This window comes from Myotis daubentonii, chromosome 1, assembly GCF_963259705.1.
Source record: "Myotis daubentonii chromosome 1, mMyoDau2.1, whole genome shotgun sequence".
In the NCBI taxonomy this organism is placed as follows: domain Eukaryota; kingdom Metazoa; phylum Chordata; class Mammalia; order Chiroptera; family Vespertilionidae; genus Myotis; species Myotis daubentonii.
This window is the reverse complement of record NC_081840.1, coordinates 165,067,924-165,085,458: the sequence shown is the minus strand read 5'-3', so window position 1 is coordinate 165,085,458 and position 17,535 is coordinate 165,067,924. Positions and strand designations below refer to the sequence as shown.

The window sequence follows — 17,535 nt, the reverse complement described above, 5'->3', positions numbered from 1 at the left end:
GGCCTAGGGACCCCCACCCATGCATGCATTTCATGCACCAGGCCTCTAGTATATTTATAGATTGAGTGCCAAGGTTGAGAAAACTTCTGTTCCTAAAACCAGATGACATAGATTACTGTGGTACTTGAGCCACTAAATATCTATTTTTGCATAAAGCAGTTTGACTTAGGTTTCTGTCCTGACTAATACAATGTTTTGTTTGTTTGTTGTTATATTTTTAATTTAATTTATTGTTTAAAGTATTACAAATAATAGTGCATATGTCTCCTTTTTTTTCCCATTGAGCTTCCCCTAGCCTTTCCTACCCCCCGGCACATGCACTCACCCTCCACTCCCTAGTGTCTTGCATCCATTGGCTATGCTTATATGCATGCGTACAAGTCCTTCGGTTGATCTCTTTAAATAATATCTTTAATTTTGATCCATATTTCACACTCATTCCTTCTCTGTTATCTTTCACCAATCTTTACCATTTTTTCTAAACTATTTTCTCTTCTCATCATTTCTTAATTTTTTTCATTATTTCCCTCCCCCCACCCCCTCCCCCCTCCATCCTCCGCAAAATCATGATACTTGAAACTAGAAATCTTATTTGAGCTCTAGCTAAAATTATTTCATAAAGGAGTGATATGAACAATTAGTCAAAGATTAGGTTAAAGATAAAATGAGATTATGCATGTAGTATTTCCAAACCATAAAGCATCATTGTATACCTTGTAAGAGAGGGGGTTATTTTTATTTCATATCTTTTACATTTCCTTTTAAACACTTGTTTATTTTCCTTATTTTTCTTCCAATGATCCTCCTTTCTTTCCCTCTATATTGTTCTCATCCTCTTCCTTCCTCCCCCATTCATAGCTTTCATTTTCCTTCTTCCCCTTTCCCTCAATTTTTTTATTTCTCCCTTTCCTTTCTCCCTCCCTTCCTGATTGGTGTGCAGTGTGATGAGTCACCCTGAGGGGTGAAATACTCAGTCTAAATTGGTGAGAAGAGTCAGAGGAGTTTGCACTCCTGCATCAGCCAGAGAGAGTAATGGAGCAAACTGAACTCTCCACAGACACAGCTAACAAAGTAAGTCATGGTTTTCTCTTGAAATGTGTATGATCCTATTAGTAGGTAAAACCCAATATCTAATGCTGCATTGAAGTTGTCATGGAATATGTGTGCACCATGCTTTACACAGTGCAAGTATTCCAGGTAATTTGTAAGTCAAATTTTAAGAAACAAGATCATAACTGTGATAAAATAAGAACTGCTATTATTTAAAGAAACATCTTACTCTTTCTGTAAAGTAAAGTAATCTTTTATAAAATTAAAATCAGACTCAGCTGGTGAGACAGTTTGCAGCCGGGAAGGGCAGAACTCCCCTGGAAAGGTAAAAAACCAGGGATTTGGGCAGGAAAGTTTGCCAGACCTCTGAGCCCAGAGGGTCGGAGGGAGACCGTGTGGCAGACAGCCAAGTCCCTTGGGACAGGCACAGCCCCTGACGGGGGAAAGGAGAACCGTGGGATTCCTGGCACCAGGGGATTTGAGATCTGGGTTCTGTGATCACGGAGGACTGAGCCTAAAGGGGGCAGCCTGAAGAGCTGACCAGACCATGCAGTCCCGGTAAGAGAAGAAGCTTACAGAAACCAAGCCTTCCCCGTTTCCGCAGCCGGCGTTTGTTTGTTTGTTTTTACTGAATCCTGTTCATAAAACATTTCGGATACAGACACTCACCTGTGCTGAAGAGAGGGAGAAGGTGCAGACAAGTGGAATCTGGGGAGAGACTGAGGAGAGAGGGGGGCCCGGGAGCGGTGGCAGCGAATTGAGTGCTGAGACACCCCTGAGCCCAGGACTGGGGCAGCCATTCTCTCTGGAGGGTGGGACTCCTCTACCTAGCCCCTAGGCAAGGAGCACAGCCACACCCAGATTCCACCCTGAACGAGATCAAGGATTAAAATAATCTGATCAGTCCCTGGGAGTTAACAGGGTCTGGCCTATAGAGGGATTTTCAATCCCAGCAACAACACAGAGCAAGGTAACGATTAAAGAACCAGCTCTGGATAGGACTAAAGCGAGCCAGACTGATGAGTAGAAGAACCTAAGGATCTTCACTACTGCAAATTTTTTTTTTCTTTTTTCACCTTTTAACTAAAAACCAATTTTTTTTTCTTCTTTTTCCATCACCTGATTTTACCCTTTTAATTACTACATTTTTATTTTTAACCAGGATTATTACTGCTACCATTTTACCATTTTTTAAAGTGCCATTTTATTTTCTCTTTATTTTATTTTGGGATTAGTGTTCTCCATTCTATTTTCATCGTTCCTTTAGCATCAATTTTCCCTACCTCAATTTTACCTCTATGCTAAAACCCTCTCCCTCACTTTTCCCCTTTTGTTGTCCTGTTTCTCTTACTCTATTCCTGCTTTAGATTTTCCCTATTCCTTCTGTTTACCTCCTGTAAAAATTTCACCCTACTTATATGTCCTATTTCCAATCCACTGCTCTAAGTCCTTATACACATATCCCTTATCTTTCTTCACTATCCAAAATTTTTTCTTCTTCTTTTATCTTTCTATTGTTTTGTTGCTGTTTGCTTGATTGTTGAGTATATTTTTGTTGTTGTTGTTGATTGTTTGTTTGTTTGTTTTGTGTCTGTGAGTGTGTGTGTGTGTGTGTTTTAGGACTGATGTGAGGCTATTTGTCTTTTTCTTTTTTTCTGCTGGTTTTTCCCCTCCCTCACCCCGCCCCACCCCCCGTTACTTTTGTGCTTCTGTTTTCCCTTGCCTCTCTTGATATTATTGGTTGTTTCCAGTTTGCATTCATCTCCAGGGAACTGTTGCTGAAATTTGTTGGGATTAGTGGTGGTTCTATAGAAGTTTTCTCCTCATATAAATAGTCTGTTCCCTTCTTCTACTTCAGTCTCTCTTTTGGCTCTTTTTTTTTTCTTTTTTCTTTCTTCCCCCCCCGCCCCGTCCTTTTTCCCAATTTCATTTTTTCACTCCATTCCCCCTCCCCCCCACTTTTCGTTTCTTTTCTTTTTTCTCTTTTATCTTTTTCTCTTCTTTCTTCCTTATCCCCTAATTCTCTTAATTCGGGTGGTCCCCTTTATGTGGGGTTATTAATATCGTGAATATATTTATGTTTAGTGCCTGGTACGTGGTGCCTTGTGGTGTTGTATTTTGTGCCTTTTTTTTTTTATTGCTTAAAGTATTACAAAGGGTATTACATATGTATCCATTTTATCCCCCCGCCCTAGACAGTCCCCTAGCCTCCCCTATCACCCAGTGTCTTATGTCCATTGGTTATGCTTATATGCATGCATACAAGTCCTTTAGTTGATCTCTTACCCCCCTACCTCCTGCCCCCCAACCCTCCCCGGCCTTCCCGCTGCAGCTCGACAATCTGTTTGAGGCAGCTCTGCCTCTGTATCTATTATTGTTCAAAAGTTTATAATGGTCTCTATTGTCCACGAATGAGTGAGATCATGTGGTATTTTTCCTTTATTGACTGGCTTATTTCACTTAGCATAATGCTCTCCAGTTCCATCCATGACGTTGCAAATGGTAAGAGTTCCTTCTTTTTTACAGCAGCATAGTATTCCATCGTGTAGATGTACCACTGTTTTCTAATCCATTCATCTACTGATGGGCACTTAGGCTGTTTCCAGATCTTAGCTATGGTGAATTGTGCTGCTATGAACATAGGGGTGCATATATCCTTTCTGATTGGTGTTTCTGGTTTCTTGGGATATATTCCTAGAAGTGGGATCACAGGGTCAAATGGGAGTTCCATTTTCAGTTTTTTAAGGAAACTCCATACTGTCTTCCATAGTGGCTGGACCAGTCTGCATTCCCACCAGCAGTGCACAAGTGTTCCTTTTTCTCCACATCCTCTCCAGCACTTGTCGTTTGTTGATTTGTTGATGATAGCCAGTCTGACAGGTGTGAGATGGTACCTCATTGCTGTTTTGATTTGCATCTCTCGGATGATTAGTGACTTTGAGCATGTTTTCATATGTCTCTTGGCTTTCTGAATGTCCTCTTTTGAAAGGTGTCTATTTAGGTCCTTTGCCCATTTTTTGATTGGATTGTTTATCTTTCTTTTGTTAAGTTGTATGAGTTCCCTATAAATTTTGGAGATTAGGCCCTTATCAGATATGTCATTGGCAAATATGTTTTCCCACACAGTGGGTTTTCTCGTTGTTTTGTTGATGGTTTCTTTTGCTGTGCAGAAGCTTTTAATTTTAATGTAGTCCCATTTGTTCATTTTTTCTTTAGTTTCAAGTGCCCTAGGAGCTGTATCAGTGAAGAAATTGCTTCGGCATATGTCTGAGATTTTCTTGCCTTTGGATTCTTCTAGAATTTTTATGGTATCCTGTCGTACATTTAAGTCCTTTATCCATTTTGAGTTTATTTTTGTGTATGGTGTAAGTTGGTGGTCTAGTTTCATTTTCTTGCATATATCTGTCCAATTTTCCCAGCACCATTTATTGAAGAGACTATCTTGGCTCCATTGTATGTTCTTGCCTCCTTTGTCAAATATTAATTGAGCATATTGGTTCGGGCCGATTTCTGGGCTCTCTATTCTATTCCATTGATCTATATGCCTGTTCTTGTGCCAGTACCAGGCAGTTTTGAGAACAGTGGCTTTGTAATACAACTTGATATCTGGTATTGAGATCCCACCTACTTTGTTCTTTTTCAGGATTGCTGCAGCTATTCGGGGTCTTTTTTTATTCCAGATGAATTTTTGGAAAGTTCGTTCTAGATCTCTGAAGTATGCTGTTGGTACTTTAATGGGAAGTGCGTTGAATTTATAGATTGTTTTGGGTAGTATGGACATTTTGATGATGTTGATTCTACCAATCCATGAACACGGTATGTTCTTCCATCTGTTTATGTCTTCCTCTATGTCTTTTTTCAACGTCCTGTAGTTTTCTGAGTAGAGGTCTTTTACCTCTTTAGTTAAGTTTATTCCTAGGTAGCTTAGTTTTTTCGGTGCAATGGTAAACGGGATTGTTTTTATAATCTCTCTTTCTGAAAGTTCACTATTGGTGTATAGAAATGCCTCAGATTTCTTGGGGTTAATTTTGTATCCTGCTACATTGCCAAATTCATGTATTAAGTCTAGTAGCTTTTTGATGGAATCTCTAGGGTTTTGTATGTATAATATCATGTCGTCTGCAAATAAGGACAGTTTTACTTCCTCTTTTCCAATTTGGATGCCTTTTATTTCTTCTTCTTGCCGAATTGCAATGGCTAACACTTCCAGTACTATGTTGAACAGGAGTGGTGAGAGGGGGCATCCCTGTCTTGTTCCTGTTCTTAGGGGAAATGGTGTTAGTTTTTGTCCGTTGAGTATGATGTTGGCTGTGGGCCTGTCATATATGGCTTTTATTATGTTGAGGTATGATCCTTCTACTCCCACCTTGCTGAGAGTTTTTATCAAAAATGGGTGTTGAATTTTGTCAAATGCTTTTTCTGCATCAATTGATATGACCATGTGGTTTTTTTCTTTCAATTTGTTTATGTGATGTATCACGTTTATTGATTTGCGGATATTGTACCATCCTTGCATCCCTGGGATAAATCCTACTTGGTCATGGTGTATGATCTTTCTGATGTACTGCTGGATCCGATTTGCTAAGATTTTGTTGAGGATTTTGGCATCTATGTTCATGAGGGATATTGGCCTGTAATTCTCTTTCATTGTGTTGTCTTTACCTGGTTTTGGTATTAGGGTGATGCTGGCTTCATAGAATGAGCTTGGAAGTGTTCCTTCCTCTTGAATTTTTTGTAGTAGTCTGAGGACGATAGGTTTTAGTTCTTCCTTGAATGTTTGGTAAAACTCCCCTGTGAAGCCGTCTGGTCCTGGGCTTTTGTTTGATGGAAGCTTTTTGATGACTGCTTCAATTTCTTCCATAGTTATTGGCCTGTTGAGATTTTTAGATTCTTCCTGATTGAGTTTTGGAATGCTGTATTTTTCTAGGAATTTGTCCATTTCCTCCAGGTTGTCTAGTTTGTTGGAGTAAAGCTGTCCATAGTATTTTTTAACAATCATTTGTATTTCTGTGGGGTCTGTTGTTATTTCGCCTCTATCGTTTCTGATTTTATTTATTTGGGTCCTCTCTCTCTGCTTCTTGGTGAGTCTGGCTAGAGGTTTATCAATCTTGTTTATCCTTTCAAAGAACCAGCTCTTGGTTTCATTGATTTTCTGTATTGTTTTTTTGGTCTCTATGTCATTTATTTCTGCTCTAATCTTTATTATCTCCTTCCTTCTGCTCACTCTGGGGTTTTCTTGTTGCTCTCTTTCTAATTCTTTGAGTTGTAGAGTTAGATGATTTACTACCATTTTTTCTTGTTTTTTGAGATAGGCCTGTAGAGCTATAAACTTCCCTCTCAGGACTGCTTTCAATGTGTCCCATAGGTTTTGGATTGTTGTGTTTTCATTGTCATTAGTTTCCAGGATGTTTTTAATTTCTTCTTTGATCTCATTGGTAACCCAATCAATATTTAGTAGCATGCTATTCAGCTTCCAGGTGTTTGAGTATTTTGGGTTGTTTTTATTGTAGTTTATTTCTAATATTATGCCATCGTGGTCTGCGAAGACGCTTTTTATGATTTCAATCTTCTTGAATTTGGGGATACTTTGCTTGTGACCCAATATGTGGTCTATTTTTGAATATGTCCCATGAGCACCTGAGAAGAACGTATATTCTCTGGCTTTGGGGTGAAGTGTTCTGAAGATGTCTATTAAGTCCATCTGATCTAGTGAGTCATTTAGGATTGCTGTATCTTTGCTGATTGTTTGTCTATAGGACTTATCCAGTGCTGTCAATGGTGTATTAAAGTCCCCTACTATGATTGTATTGTTGTCGATCTCTCCTTTGATATTTTCCAGGAGTTTTTTTATGAATTTGGGTGCTCCTACATTGGGTGCATATATGTTTACCAGGGTTATATCTTCTTGTTGTATTGATCCCTTTAGTATTATGAAGTGGCCTTCCTTATCTCTTGTTAAGGCCTTCACTTTGAGGTCTATTTTGTCCGATATAAGTATTGCTACCCCAGCTTTCTTTTCCTTTCCATTTGCCTGAAAGATATTTTTCCATCCTTTCACTTTCAGTCTGTGTGAGTCCCTTCTAATGAGGTGGGTTTCTTGTAGACAGCAGATGTATGGGTCATGTTTTTTTATCCATTCAGCCACTCGATGTCTTTTGGTTGGAGCATTTAGTCCGTTTACGTTTAAAGTTATTATTGAAAGGTACTTGTTTGTAGCCATTTCTTTTTGTGTGTGTGTGTGGCTGTTTTCTTTCTGAGCTTTTTATTTCTTCTTTTTATACCAGTCCCTTTAGCATTCCTTGCATTGCTGGCTTGGTGGTGACAAACTCCCTTAGTCTTTTTTTGTCTGTGAAGCTTCTTATTTCCCCTTCAAGTTTGAATGATAGCCTTGCTGGATAGAGTATTCTTGGATTCAGTCCTTTGCTTTGCATCACTTTGTAAATTTCAGTCCATTCTTTTCTGGCCTGATGTGTTTCTGTTGAGAAGTCATTTGACAATCTTATGGGAGATCCCTTGTATGTAACTTTCCGTCTCTCTCTTGCAGCCTGTAAGATTCTCTCTTTGTCCTGAACATTTGCCATGGTGATTATGATGTGTCTTGGTGTGGGTCTTTTCGGGTTCACCTTGTTTGGGACTCTCTGGGCTTGTGTGACTTTTTTCTTCCCCACCTCAGGAAAGTTTTCTGATATTATTTCTTCGAGTAGGTTTTCTAATCCTTGTTCATCTTTCTGTTGTTCTAGTACTCCTATTATTCGTATGTTGTTTCGTTTCATGTTGTCCCAAAGCTCCCTTAGGCTCTCCTCCTGTCTTTTAATTTTTTTCTCCAATTGCAGTACATTTTGGGTGTGTTTTGCTTCCTTGTCTTCTAATTCACTTATTCGGTCCTCCGCTTCTCCTAGTCTACTGTTGATACTTTCAATGGAGTTTTTCATTGCAGCTATATCACTCTTCATTTCTTCTTGGGTCTTACTTAGGTTGTTGATTTTTTCATCTGTTTCTTCTAGCTTCTTCCATATGTTATCGATTTTTTCATCTGTTTCTTCTAGCTTCTTCCATATGTTATCGATTTTTTCATCTGTTTCTTCTTGCTTCTTGCAGAGGTTGTCGATTTTTTCCTCCATCCGGTTTATGCACTCTAGGATCCTTATTCTGAATTCTTTATCTGTCATGTTGCATGCCTCTGTATTACTTAGCTGCTTTTCTGGAGAGTCCTCCTTCTCTTTCCTTTGGGGGTTTCTTTGTCTACCCATGTTTGATCTCACTGACATATCTAGACGTTGAGTTGTTCAGTGGTTGCTCCCTTGGTGGCAGTGACTCCTTGGTCTGTGGTTGCTCTTCGGGCGGTTGTGGTAGCAGCTGCTCTTCAGTTGGCAGCAGCTCCTCTGGTGGGTGCTGTTCACAGCTGTGGTGGCTCTTCCGGCTGGTGGGGCGAGGTTTCACGTACAGCTGCTGTTCCTCAGCAGAGGATGAGGTGCTCAGGAGGTTGCTGTTGCTTGGATCTGCTGCGTTGATTTAAAGGCACAAAATACAACACAACAAGGCACCACGTACCAGGCACTATACACAAATATATTCACGATATTAATAACCCCAATTAAAGGTGACCACCTGAATTAAGAGAATTAGGGGATAAGGAAGAAGGAAGAGAAAAAGATAAAAGAGAAAAAGGAAAAGAAAAGTAGGGACCAAAAAAAGGGAGTGCAAAAATGAAATTGGGAAAAAGGAAGGGGGAAAATAAAAGCGAGAAAAGAAAAGAAAAAAAAAAAAGAAAGAAAAAAAAATAGAGCGAAAAGAGAGAATGAAGTGGAAGAGGGAAGAGACTTTTTATATGAGGAGAATACTCCTATAGAACAGCCATTAATCCCAACAAATTCCAGCAACAGCTCCCTGGATATGAATGCAAACTAGAAACAACCAATAATATAACGATGAAAATAGAATGGTGAACACTAATCCCAAAATAAAATAAAGAAAAAATAAAATGGCACTTTAAAAAATGGTAAAATGGTAGCAGTAATAATACTGGTTTAAAATAAGAAGGTAGTAATTAAAAGGGTAAAATCAGGTGATGGAAAAAGAAGAAAAGAAAGAAAAGAAAAAAAAAAGAACAGAAAAAAAAAGAATGAAAAAAAAATTGGTTTCTTAGTTAAAAAGTGAAAAAAGAAAAAAAATTGCAGTAGTGAAGGTCCTTCGTTTCTTCTATTCTTCAGTGTGGCTCGCCTTAGACCTTCCAGGTATTCAGGAGAGTGTTGAGTTTCCCTGCGATATACTGTTCCTCTGTGTTGTAAACCACAGTCCTTATTTTAAAGCATGCCGCATTTATTTCCCAGACTGCCTTATTTTGTGTTTAGCAAAGAGTCAGTTTGTGGGTCAGCCTCTGGGTGGCAGTGTTCTGGGGTTGGCCTCTGAGGCTATAGGGCCTCTCTGTCCAGTGGAAGTTCACTGCCCAGAGCTGACTGCGTAATAGTTAGTTACCGGCGCTATGTTGTTGCTGGGATTGAAAATCCCCCTATAGGCCAGACCCTGTTAACTCCCAGGGACTGATCAGGTTATCTTAATCCTTGATCTCGTACAGGGTGGAATCTGGGTGTGGCTGTGCTCCTTGCCTGGGGGCTGGGGGGAGGAGACTCCCTCTCAGGAGCGGGTGGCTGCCCCAGTCCCGGGCTCTGGGGTGTCTCAGCACTCAATTCACTACCACCTCTCCCGGCTCCCCCTCTTTCCCCAGTCTCTCCCCAGATTCCACTCCCCAGCACACTCTCCCTCTCTTCAGCACAGGTGAGTGTCTGTATCCGAAATGTCCCATGAACAGGATTCAGTGAAAACAAACAAACAAATGCTGGCCGCGGAAACGGGGAAGGCTTGGTTTCTGTAAGCTTCTTCTCTTACCGGGACTGCATGGTCAGGTCAGCTCTTCAGGCTGCCCCCTTTAGGCTCAGTCCTCCGTGATCACAGAACCCAGCTCTCAATTTTCCTGGCGGCGCCAGGAATCCCGCGGTTCTCCTTTCCCCCGTCAGGGGCTGTGCCTGTCCCAAGGGACGCGGCTGTCTGCCACGCGGTCTCCCTCCGACTCTCTGGGCTCAGAGGTCTGGCAAACTTTCCTGCCCAAATCCCTGGTTTTTTTTTACCTTACCAGGGGAGTTCTGCTCTTCCCGGCTGCAAACCCTCTCACCAGCTGAGCAATTTCGCCAATTCGGTGTGAGTGTTACTAGCTTCAGCTGCTCGTTCCATTTGCGTATTTTGTGCCTTTAAATCAACGCAGCATATCCAAGCAACAGCAGCCTCCTGAGCATCACACCCTCTGTCTGAGGAACAGCAGCTGTACGTGAAACCTCCCCCCATCAGCCAGAAGAGCCACCACAGCTGTGAACAGCACCCACCAGAGGAGCTGCTTCCAACTGAGGAGCAGCTGCTACCACAACTGCCTGAAGAGCAACCACAGTCCAAGGAGCTACTGCCACCCAGGGAGCAGCCACTGAACGACTCAACGTCTAGATATGTCAGTGAGGTCAAACATGGGTAGACAAAGAAACCCCCAAAGGAAAGAAAAGGAGGACTCGCCAGAAAAGCAGCTAAGGGATACAGAGGCATGCAACATGGCAGAAAAAGAATTCAGAGTAACGGTCCTAGTGTGCATAAACCGGATGGAGGAAAAAATCAATAACATATGCAAAAAGCTAGAAGAAACAGATGAAAAAGTCAACAACTTAAGTAAGACCAAGAATAAATGAAGAGCTATATAGCTGCAATAAAAAACACCATGGAAAGTATCAACAGTAGACTAGGAGAAGCGGAGGACCAAATTAGTGAATTAGAAGACAAGGAAGCAAAACACACCCAAACTGTACTGCAATTGGAGAAAAAAGTTAAAAGACAGGAGGAGAGCCTAAGGGAGCTTTAGGACAACATGAAACGAAACAACATACGAATAATAGGGGTGCCAGAAAACAGAAAGATGAACAAGGATTAGAAAACCTATTCGAAGAAATAATATCAGAAAACTTCCCTGAGGTGGGGAAGAAAAAAGTCACACAAGCACAGAGTCCCAAACAAGGTGAACCCAAAAACACCCACACCAAGACACATCATAATTACCATGGCAAATGTTCAGGACAAAGAGAGAATCTTACAGGCTGCAAGAGAGAGATGGAAAGTTATATACAAGGGATCTCCCATTAGATTATCAAATGATTTCTCAACAGAAACACATCAGGCCAGAAAAGAATGGACTGAAATTTACAAAGTGAAGCAAAGCAAAGGACTGAATCCAAGAATACTCTATCCAGCAAGGCTATCATTCAAAATTGAAGGGGAAATAAGAAGCTTCACAGACAAAAAAAGGGCTAAGGGAGTTTATCACCACCAAGCCAGCAATGTAAGAAATGCTAAAGGGACTGGTGTGAAAAGAATAAATAAAAAGTTCAGAAAGAAAACAGTCATACACACAAAAAAAGAAATGGCTACAAACAAGTACCTTTCAATAATAACTTGAAACGTAAACAGACTAAATGCTCCAACCAAAAGACATCGAGTGGCTGAATGGATAAAAAAACATGACCCATACATCTGCTGTCTACAAGAGACCCACCTCATTAGAAGGGACTCACACAGACTGAAAGTGAAGGGATGGAAAAATATCTTTCAGGCAAATGGAAAGGAAAAGAAAGCTGGGGTAGCAATACTTATATCGGACAAAATAGACCTCAAAGTGAAGGCCATAACAAGAGATAAGGAAGGCCACTTCATAATACTAAAGGGATCAATACAACAAGAAGATATAACCCTGGTAAACATATATGCACCCAATGCAGGAGCACCCAAATTCATAAAAAAAACTCCTGGAAGATATCAAAGGAGAGATCAACAACAATACAATCATAGTAGGGGACTTTAATACACCACTGACACCACTGGATAAATCCTCTAGACAAACAATTAGCAAAGAAACAGCAATCCTAAATGACTCACTAGATCAGATGGACTTAATTGACATCTACAGAACACTTCACCCCAATGCCACAGAATATACATTCTACTCAAAGGCTCATGGGACAGATTCAAAAATAGACCACATATTGGGTCACAAACAAAGTCTCCCCAAATTCAACAAGATTGAAATCATACCAAGCATCTTCTCAGACCACGATGGGATAATATTAGAATTAAACTACAATAAAAACAATCCAAAATACTCAAACACTTGGAAGCTGAATAGCATGTTATTAAATATTGAATGGGTTACCAATGAGATCAAAGAAGAAATTAAAAACATCCTGGAAACTAATGACAATGAAAACACAACAATCCAAAACCTTTGGGACACAATGAAAGCAGATCTGAAAGGGAAGTTTATAGCCCTACAGGCCTACCTCAAAAAACACACACAAAAAGTGGTAGTAAATCATCTAACTCTACAACTCAAAAAATTAGAAATAGAGCAACAAGAAAACCCCAGAGTGAGCAGAAGGAAGGAGATAATAAAGATTAGAGCAGAAATAAATGACATAGAGACCAAAAAAACAATACAGAAAATCAATGAAACCAAGAGCTGGTTCTTTGAAAGGATAAACAAGATCGACAAACCTCTAGCCAGACTCACCAAGAAGCAAAGAGAGAGGACCCAAATAAACAAAATCAGAAATGATAGAGGCGAAATAACAACAGACCCCACAGAAATACAAATGATTGTTAAAAAATACTATGGACAGCTCTACTCCAACAAACTAGACAACCTGGAGGAAATGGACAAATTCCTAGAAAAATACAACATTCCAAAACTCAATCAGGAAGAATCTAAAAATCTCAACAGGCCAATAACTATGGAAGAAATTGAAGCAGTCATCAAAAAGCTTCCAGCAAACAAAAGCCCAGGACCAGACGGCTTCACAAGGGAGTTTTACAAAACATTCAAGGAAGAACTAAAACCTATCGTCCTCAGACTACTACAAAAAATTCAAGAGGAAGGAACACTTCCAAGCTCATTCTATGAAGCCAGCATCACCCTAATACCAAAACCAGGTAAAGACAACACAATGAAAGAGAATTACAGGCCAATATCCCTCATGAACATAGATGCCAAAATCCTCAACAAAATCTTAGCAAATCAGATCCAGCAGTACATCAGAAAGATCATACACCATGACCAAGTAGGATTTATCCCAGGGATGCAAGGATGGTACAATATCCGCAAATCAATAAACGTGATACATCACATAAACAAATTGAAAGAAAAAAACCACATGGTCATATCAATTAATGCAGAAAAAGCATTTGACAAAATCCAACACCCATTTTTGATAAAAACTCTCAGGAAGGTGGGAGTAGAAGGATCATACCTCAACATAATAAAAGCCATATATGACAGGCCCACAGCCAACATCATACTCAATGGACAAAAACTAACACCATTTCCCCTAAGAACAGGAACAAGACAGGGATGCCCCCTCTCACCACTCCTGTTCAACATAGTACTGGAAGTGTTAGCCATTGCAATTAGGCAAGAAGAAGAAATAAAAGGCATCCAAATTGGAAAAGAGGAGGTAAAACTATCCTTATACGCAGACGACATGATATTATACATACAAAACCCTAAAGACTCCATCATAAAACTACTAGACTTAATACAGGAATTTGGCAATGTAGCAGGATACAAAATTAACCCCAAGAAATCTGAGGCATTTCTATACACCAATAGTGAACTTTCAGAAAGAGAGATTATAAAAACAATTAGATTTACCATTGCACCAAAAAAATTAAGCTACCTAGGAATAAACTTAACTAAAGAGGTAAAAGACCTCTACTCAGAAAACTACAGGACGTTGAGAAAAGAGATAGAGGAAGACATAAACAGATGGAAGAACATACCGTGTTCATGGACTGGTAGAATCAACATCATTAAAATGTCCATACTACCCAAAGCAATCTATAAATTCAACGCACTTCCCATTAAAATAGCAATGGCATACTTCACAGATCTAGAATGAACTCTCCAAAAATTCATTTGGAATAAAAAAAGACCCCGAATTGCTGCAGCAATCCTGAGAAAGAACAAAGTAGGTGGGATCTCAATACCAGATATCAAGATGTATTACAAAGCCACTGTTCTCAAAACTGCCTGGTACTGGCACAAGAACAGGCATATAGATCAATGGAATAGAATAGAGAGCCCAGAAATCGGCCCGAACCAATATGCTCAATTAATATTTGACAAAGGAGACAACAACATACAATGGGGTCGACAATGCGTTATCATCTCACACCTGTCAGAATGGCTATCATCAACAAATCAACAAACAACAAGTGTTGGAGAGGATGTGGAGGAAAAGGAACCCTTCTGCACTGCTGGTGGGAATGCAGACTGGTGCAGCCACTGTGGAGAACAGTATGGAGCTACCTCAGAAGACTAAAAATGGAACTCCCATTTGACCCAGTGATCCCAGTTCTAGGAATATATCCCAAGAAACCAGAAATGCCAGTCAGAAAGGATATATGCACCCCTATGTTCATAGCAGCACAATTCACCATAGCTAAGATTTGGAAAGAGCCTAAGTGCCCATCAGCAGATGAGTGGATTAGAAAACTGTGGTACATATACACAATGGAATACTATGCTGCGGTAAAAAAAAAAAAAGGAACTCTTGCCATTTGCAACAGCATGGATGGAACTGGAGAGCATTATGCTAAGTGAAATAAGCCAGTCAGAGAAAGATAAATACCACATGATCTCACTCATTTGTGGATTATAGAGAACAACATAGACTGATGAAAAGGGACAGACCCAAAGACTAAGAAACAGCGATCAGGCTATCAATCCCCAGAAGGAAAGTAGGGGAGGGCGGGGGTAAGGGGAAGAGATCAACTGAAGGACTTGTATACATGTATATAAGCCAAACCAATGGACATGGACAACAGGGGGATGGGAGCATGAGTTTGTGTGTGGGGGGGAGGTTGGGGGTTAATGGGGGGGATGAGGACACATTTGTAATATCTTAACTAAAAAAAAAAAAAGATAGTCTCTTCAATAAATGGTGTTGGGAAAATTGGACAGATATATGCAAGAAAATGAAACTAGACCACCAACTTACACCATACACAAAAATAAACTCAAAATGGATAAAGGACTTAAATGTACGACAGGAAACCATAAAAATTCTAGAAGAATCCAAAGGCAACAAAATCTCAGACATATGCCGAAGCAATTTCTTCACTGATACAGCTCCTAGGGCACCTGAAACTAAAGAGAAAATGAACAAATGGAACTATATCAAAATAAAAAGCTTCTGCACAGCAAAAGAAACCATCAACAAAACAACGAGAAAATCCACTGCGTGGGGAAACATATTTGCCAATATCATATCTGATAAGGGCCTAATCTCCAAAATTTATAGGGAACTCATACAACTTAACAAAAGGAAGATAAACAATCCAATCAAAAAATCGGCAAAGGATCTAAATATACACCTTTCAAAAGAGGACATTCAGAAAGCCAAGAGACATATGAAAACATGCTCAAAGTCACTAATCATCCGAGAGATGCAAATCAAAACAACAATGAGGTACCATCTCACACCTGTCAGACTGGCTATCATCAACAAATCAACAAACGACAAGTGCTGGAGAGGATGTGGAGAAAAAGGAACACTTGTGCACTGCTGGTGGGAATGCAGACTGGTGCAGCCACTATGGAAGACAGTGTGGAATTTCCTCAAAAAACTAAAAATGGGAGAACCAAGATGGCGGCATAGGTTAACGCCGGAGTTTGCCGCTTTGAACAACTACTTCAAAAGTGAAACCAAAAAACGGAAGGGACATCACCCAGAACCACAGGAACGCTGGCTGAGTGGAAGTCCTACAACTAGGAGGAAAGAGAAACGCATAGGGACACTCAGAGGAGGCGCAGTGCTGAAGTCAAATTCTGAGGTGCGGAGTGCGTGGAGCGGGCTGGCGGCGGAGGGCGCGGTTGGCGTTTTCAATCGGGAGGGAGTCGCAGACTCTGAGCAACAGATCCGAGCGAGTCTTTAGGGACCCAGACTCAAACGGGAGAAGCGGGACTGTCTGGCTTCGGTCAGAGCGAGTGCAGCTTTCTCTCCCAGCTTTGCAGCGGGTGCTGGGACTCAGAGAGGCAGAGCCCCTGGGGACAGGACTGAGAGCCGCCATAACTGCTCTCTCCGGCCCACCCTGTTGATCCTGTGTGACCCGCCCCGCCCAAGCCCAGCGCAGAACCATTTGCCGGATAGCCTCAGGCAAAGGCTAGATTAGCACCTCCCTAGAGGACAGAAGTTCTCTCACTGCTGACACAGCTGATTCTCATAGCCACTTGGCCTGGAGGTCAAACCCTCCCTGGAATTAGCTACAACAATCAAGATTTATCTATAAGACTGCGAACAAAGACCACTAGGGGGTGCACCAAAGAAGCATAACAAAATGCGGAGACAAAGAAACAGGACAAAATTGTCAATGGAAGAAATAGAGTTCAGAACCACACTTTTAAGGTCTCTCAAGAACTGTTTAGAAGCTGCCGATAAACTTAATGAGATCTACACGAAAACTAATAAGACCCTCGATCTTATATTGGGGAACCAACTAGAAATTAAGCACACACAGACTGAAATAACGAATATTAAACAGACGCCCGACAGCAGACCAGAGGAGCGCAAGAATCAAGTCAATGATTTGAATTGCGAGGAAGCAAAAAACATCCAACCGGAAAAGCAAAATGAAAAAAGAATCCAAAAATGCGAGGATAGTGTAAGGAGCCTCTGGGACAGCTTCAAGCGTACCAACATCAGAATTATAGGGGTGACAGAAGATGAGAGAGAGCAAGATATTGAAAACCTATTTGAAGAAATAATGACAGAAAACTTCCCCCACCTGGTGAAAGAAATGGACTTACAGGTCCAAGAAGCGCGGAGAACCCCAAACAAAAGGAATCCAAAGAGGACCACACCAAGACACATCATAATTAAAATGCCAAGAGCAAAAGATAAAGAGAGAATCTTAAAAACAGCAAGAGAAAGAAACTCAGTTACCTACAAGGGAATACCCATACGACTGTCAGCTGATTTCTCAACAGAAACTTTGCAGGCCAGAAGGGAGTGGCAAGAAATATTCAAAGTGATGAATACCAAGAACCTACAACCAAGATTACTTTATCCAGCAAAGCTATCATTCAGAATTGAAGGTCAGATAAAGAGCTTCACAGATAAGGAAAAGCTAAAGGAGTTCATCACCACCAAACCAGGATTATATGAAATGCTGAAAGGTATCCTTTAAGAAGAGGAAGAGGAAGAAAAAGGTAAAGATACAAATTATGAACAACAAATATGCATCTATCAACAAGTGAATCTAAGAATCAAGTGAATAAATAATCTGATGAACAGAATGAACTGTTGATTATAATAGAATCAGGGACATAGAAAGGGAATGGACTATTCTTGGGGGGGAAAGGGGTGTGGGAGATGTGGGAAGAGACTGGACAAAAATCATGCA

The 17,535-nt window shown here is 40.6% G+C and overlaps 1 protein-coding gene across 1 annotated transcript in view; it reads left to right on the top strand.

Moving 5' to 3' along the window:
* Positions 1–941: 941 nt before the first annotated feature.
* The window catches only part of LOC132215911 (alcohol dehydrogenase 1-like), a 33,598-nt gene continuing 17,004 nt past the window's right edge, over positions 942–17,535 (top strand). The window contains exon 1 of the mRNA XM_059664879.1: positions 942–1,071. Coding sequence (XP_059520862.1) covers positions 1,033–1,071 — 39 coding nt within the window. The 5' untranslated portion in view covers positions 942–1,032. The remainder of the gene's footprint in view (positions 1,072–17,535) is intronic.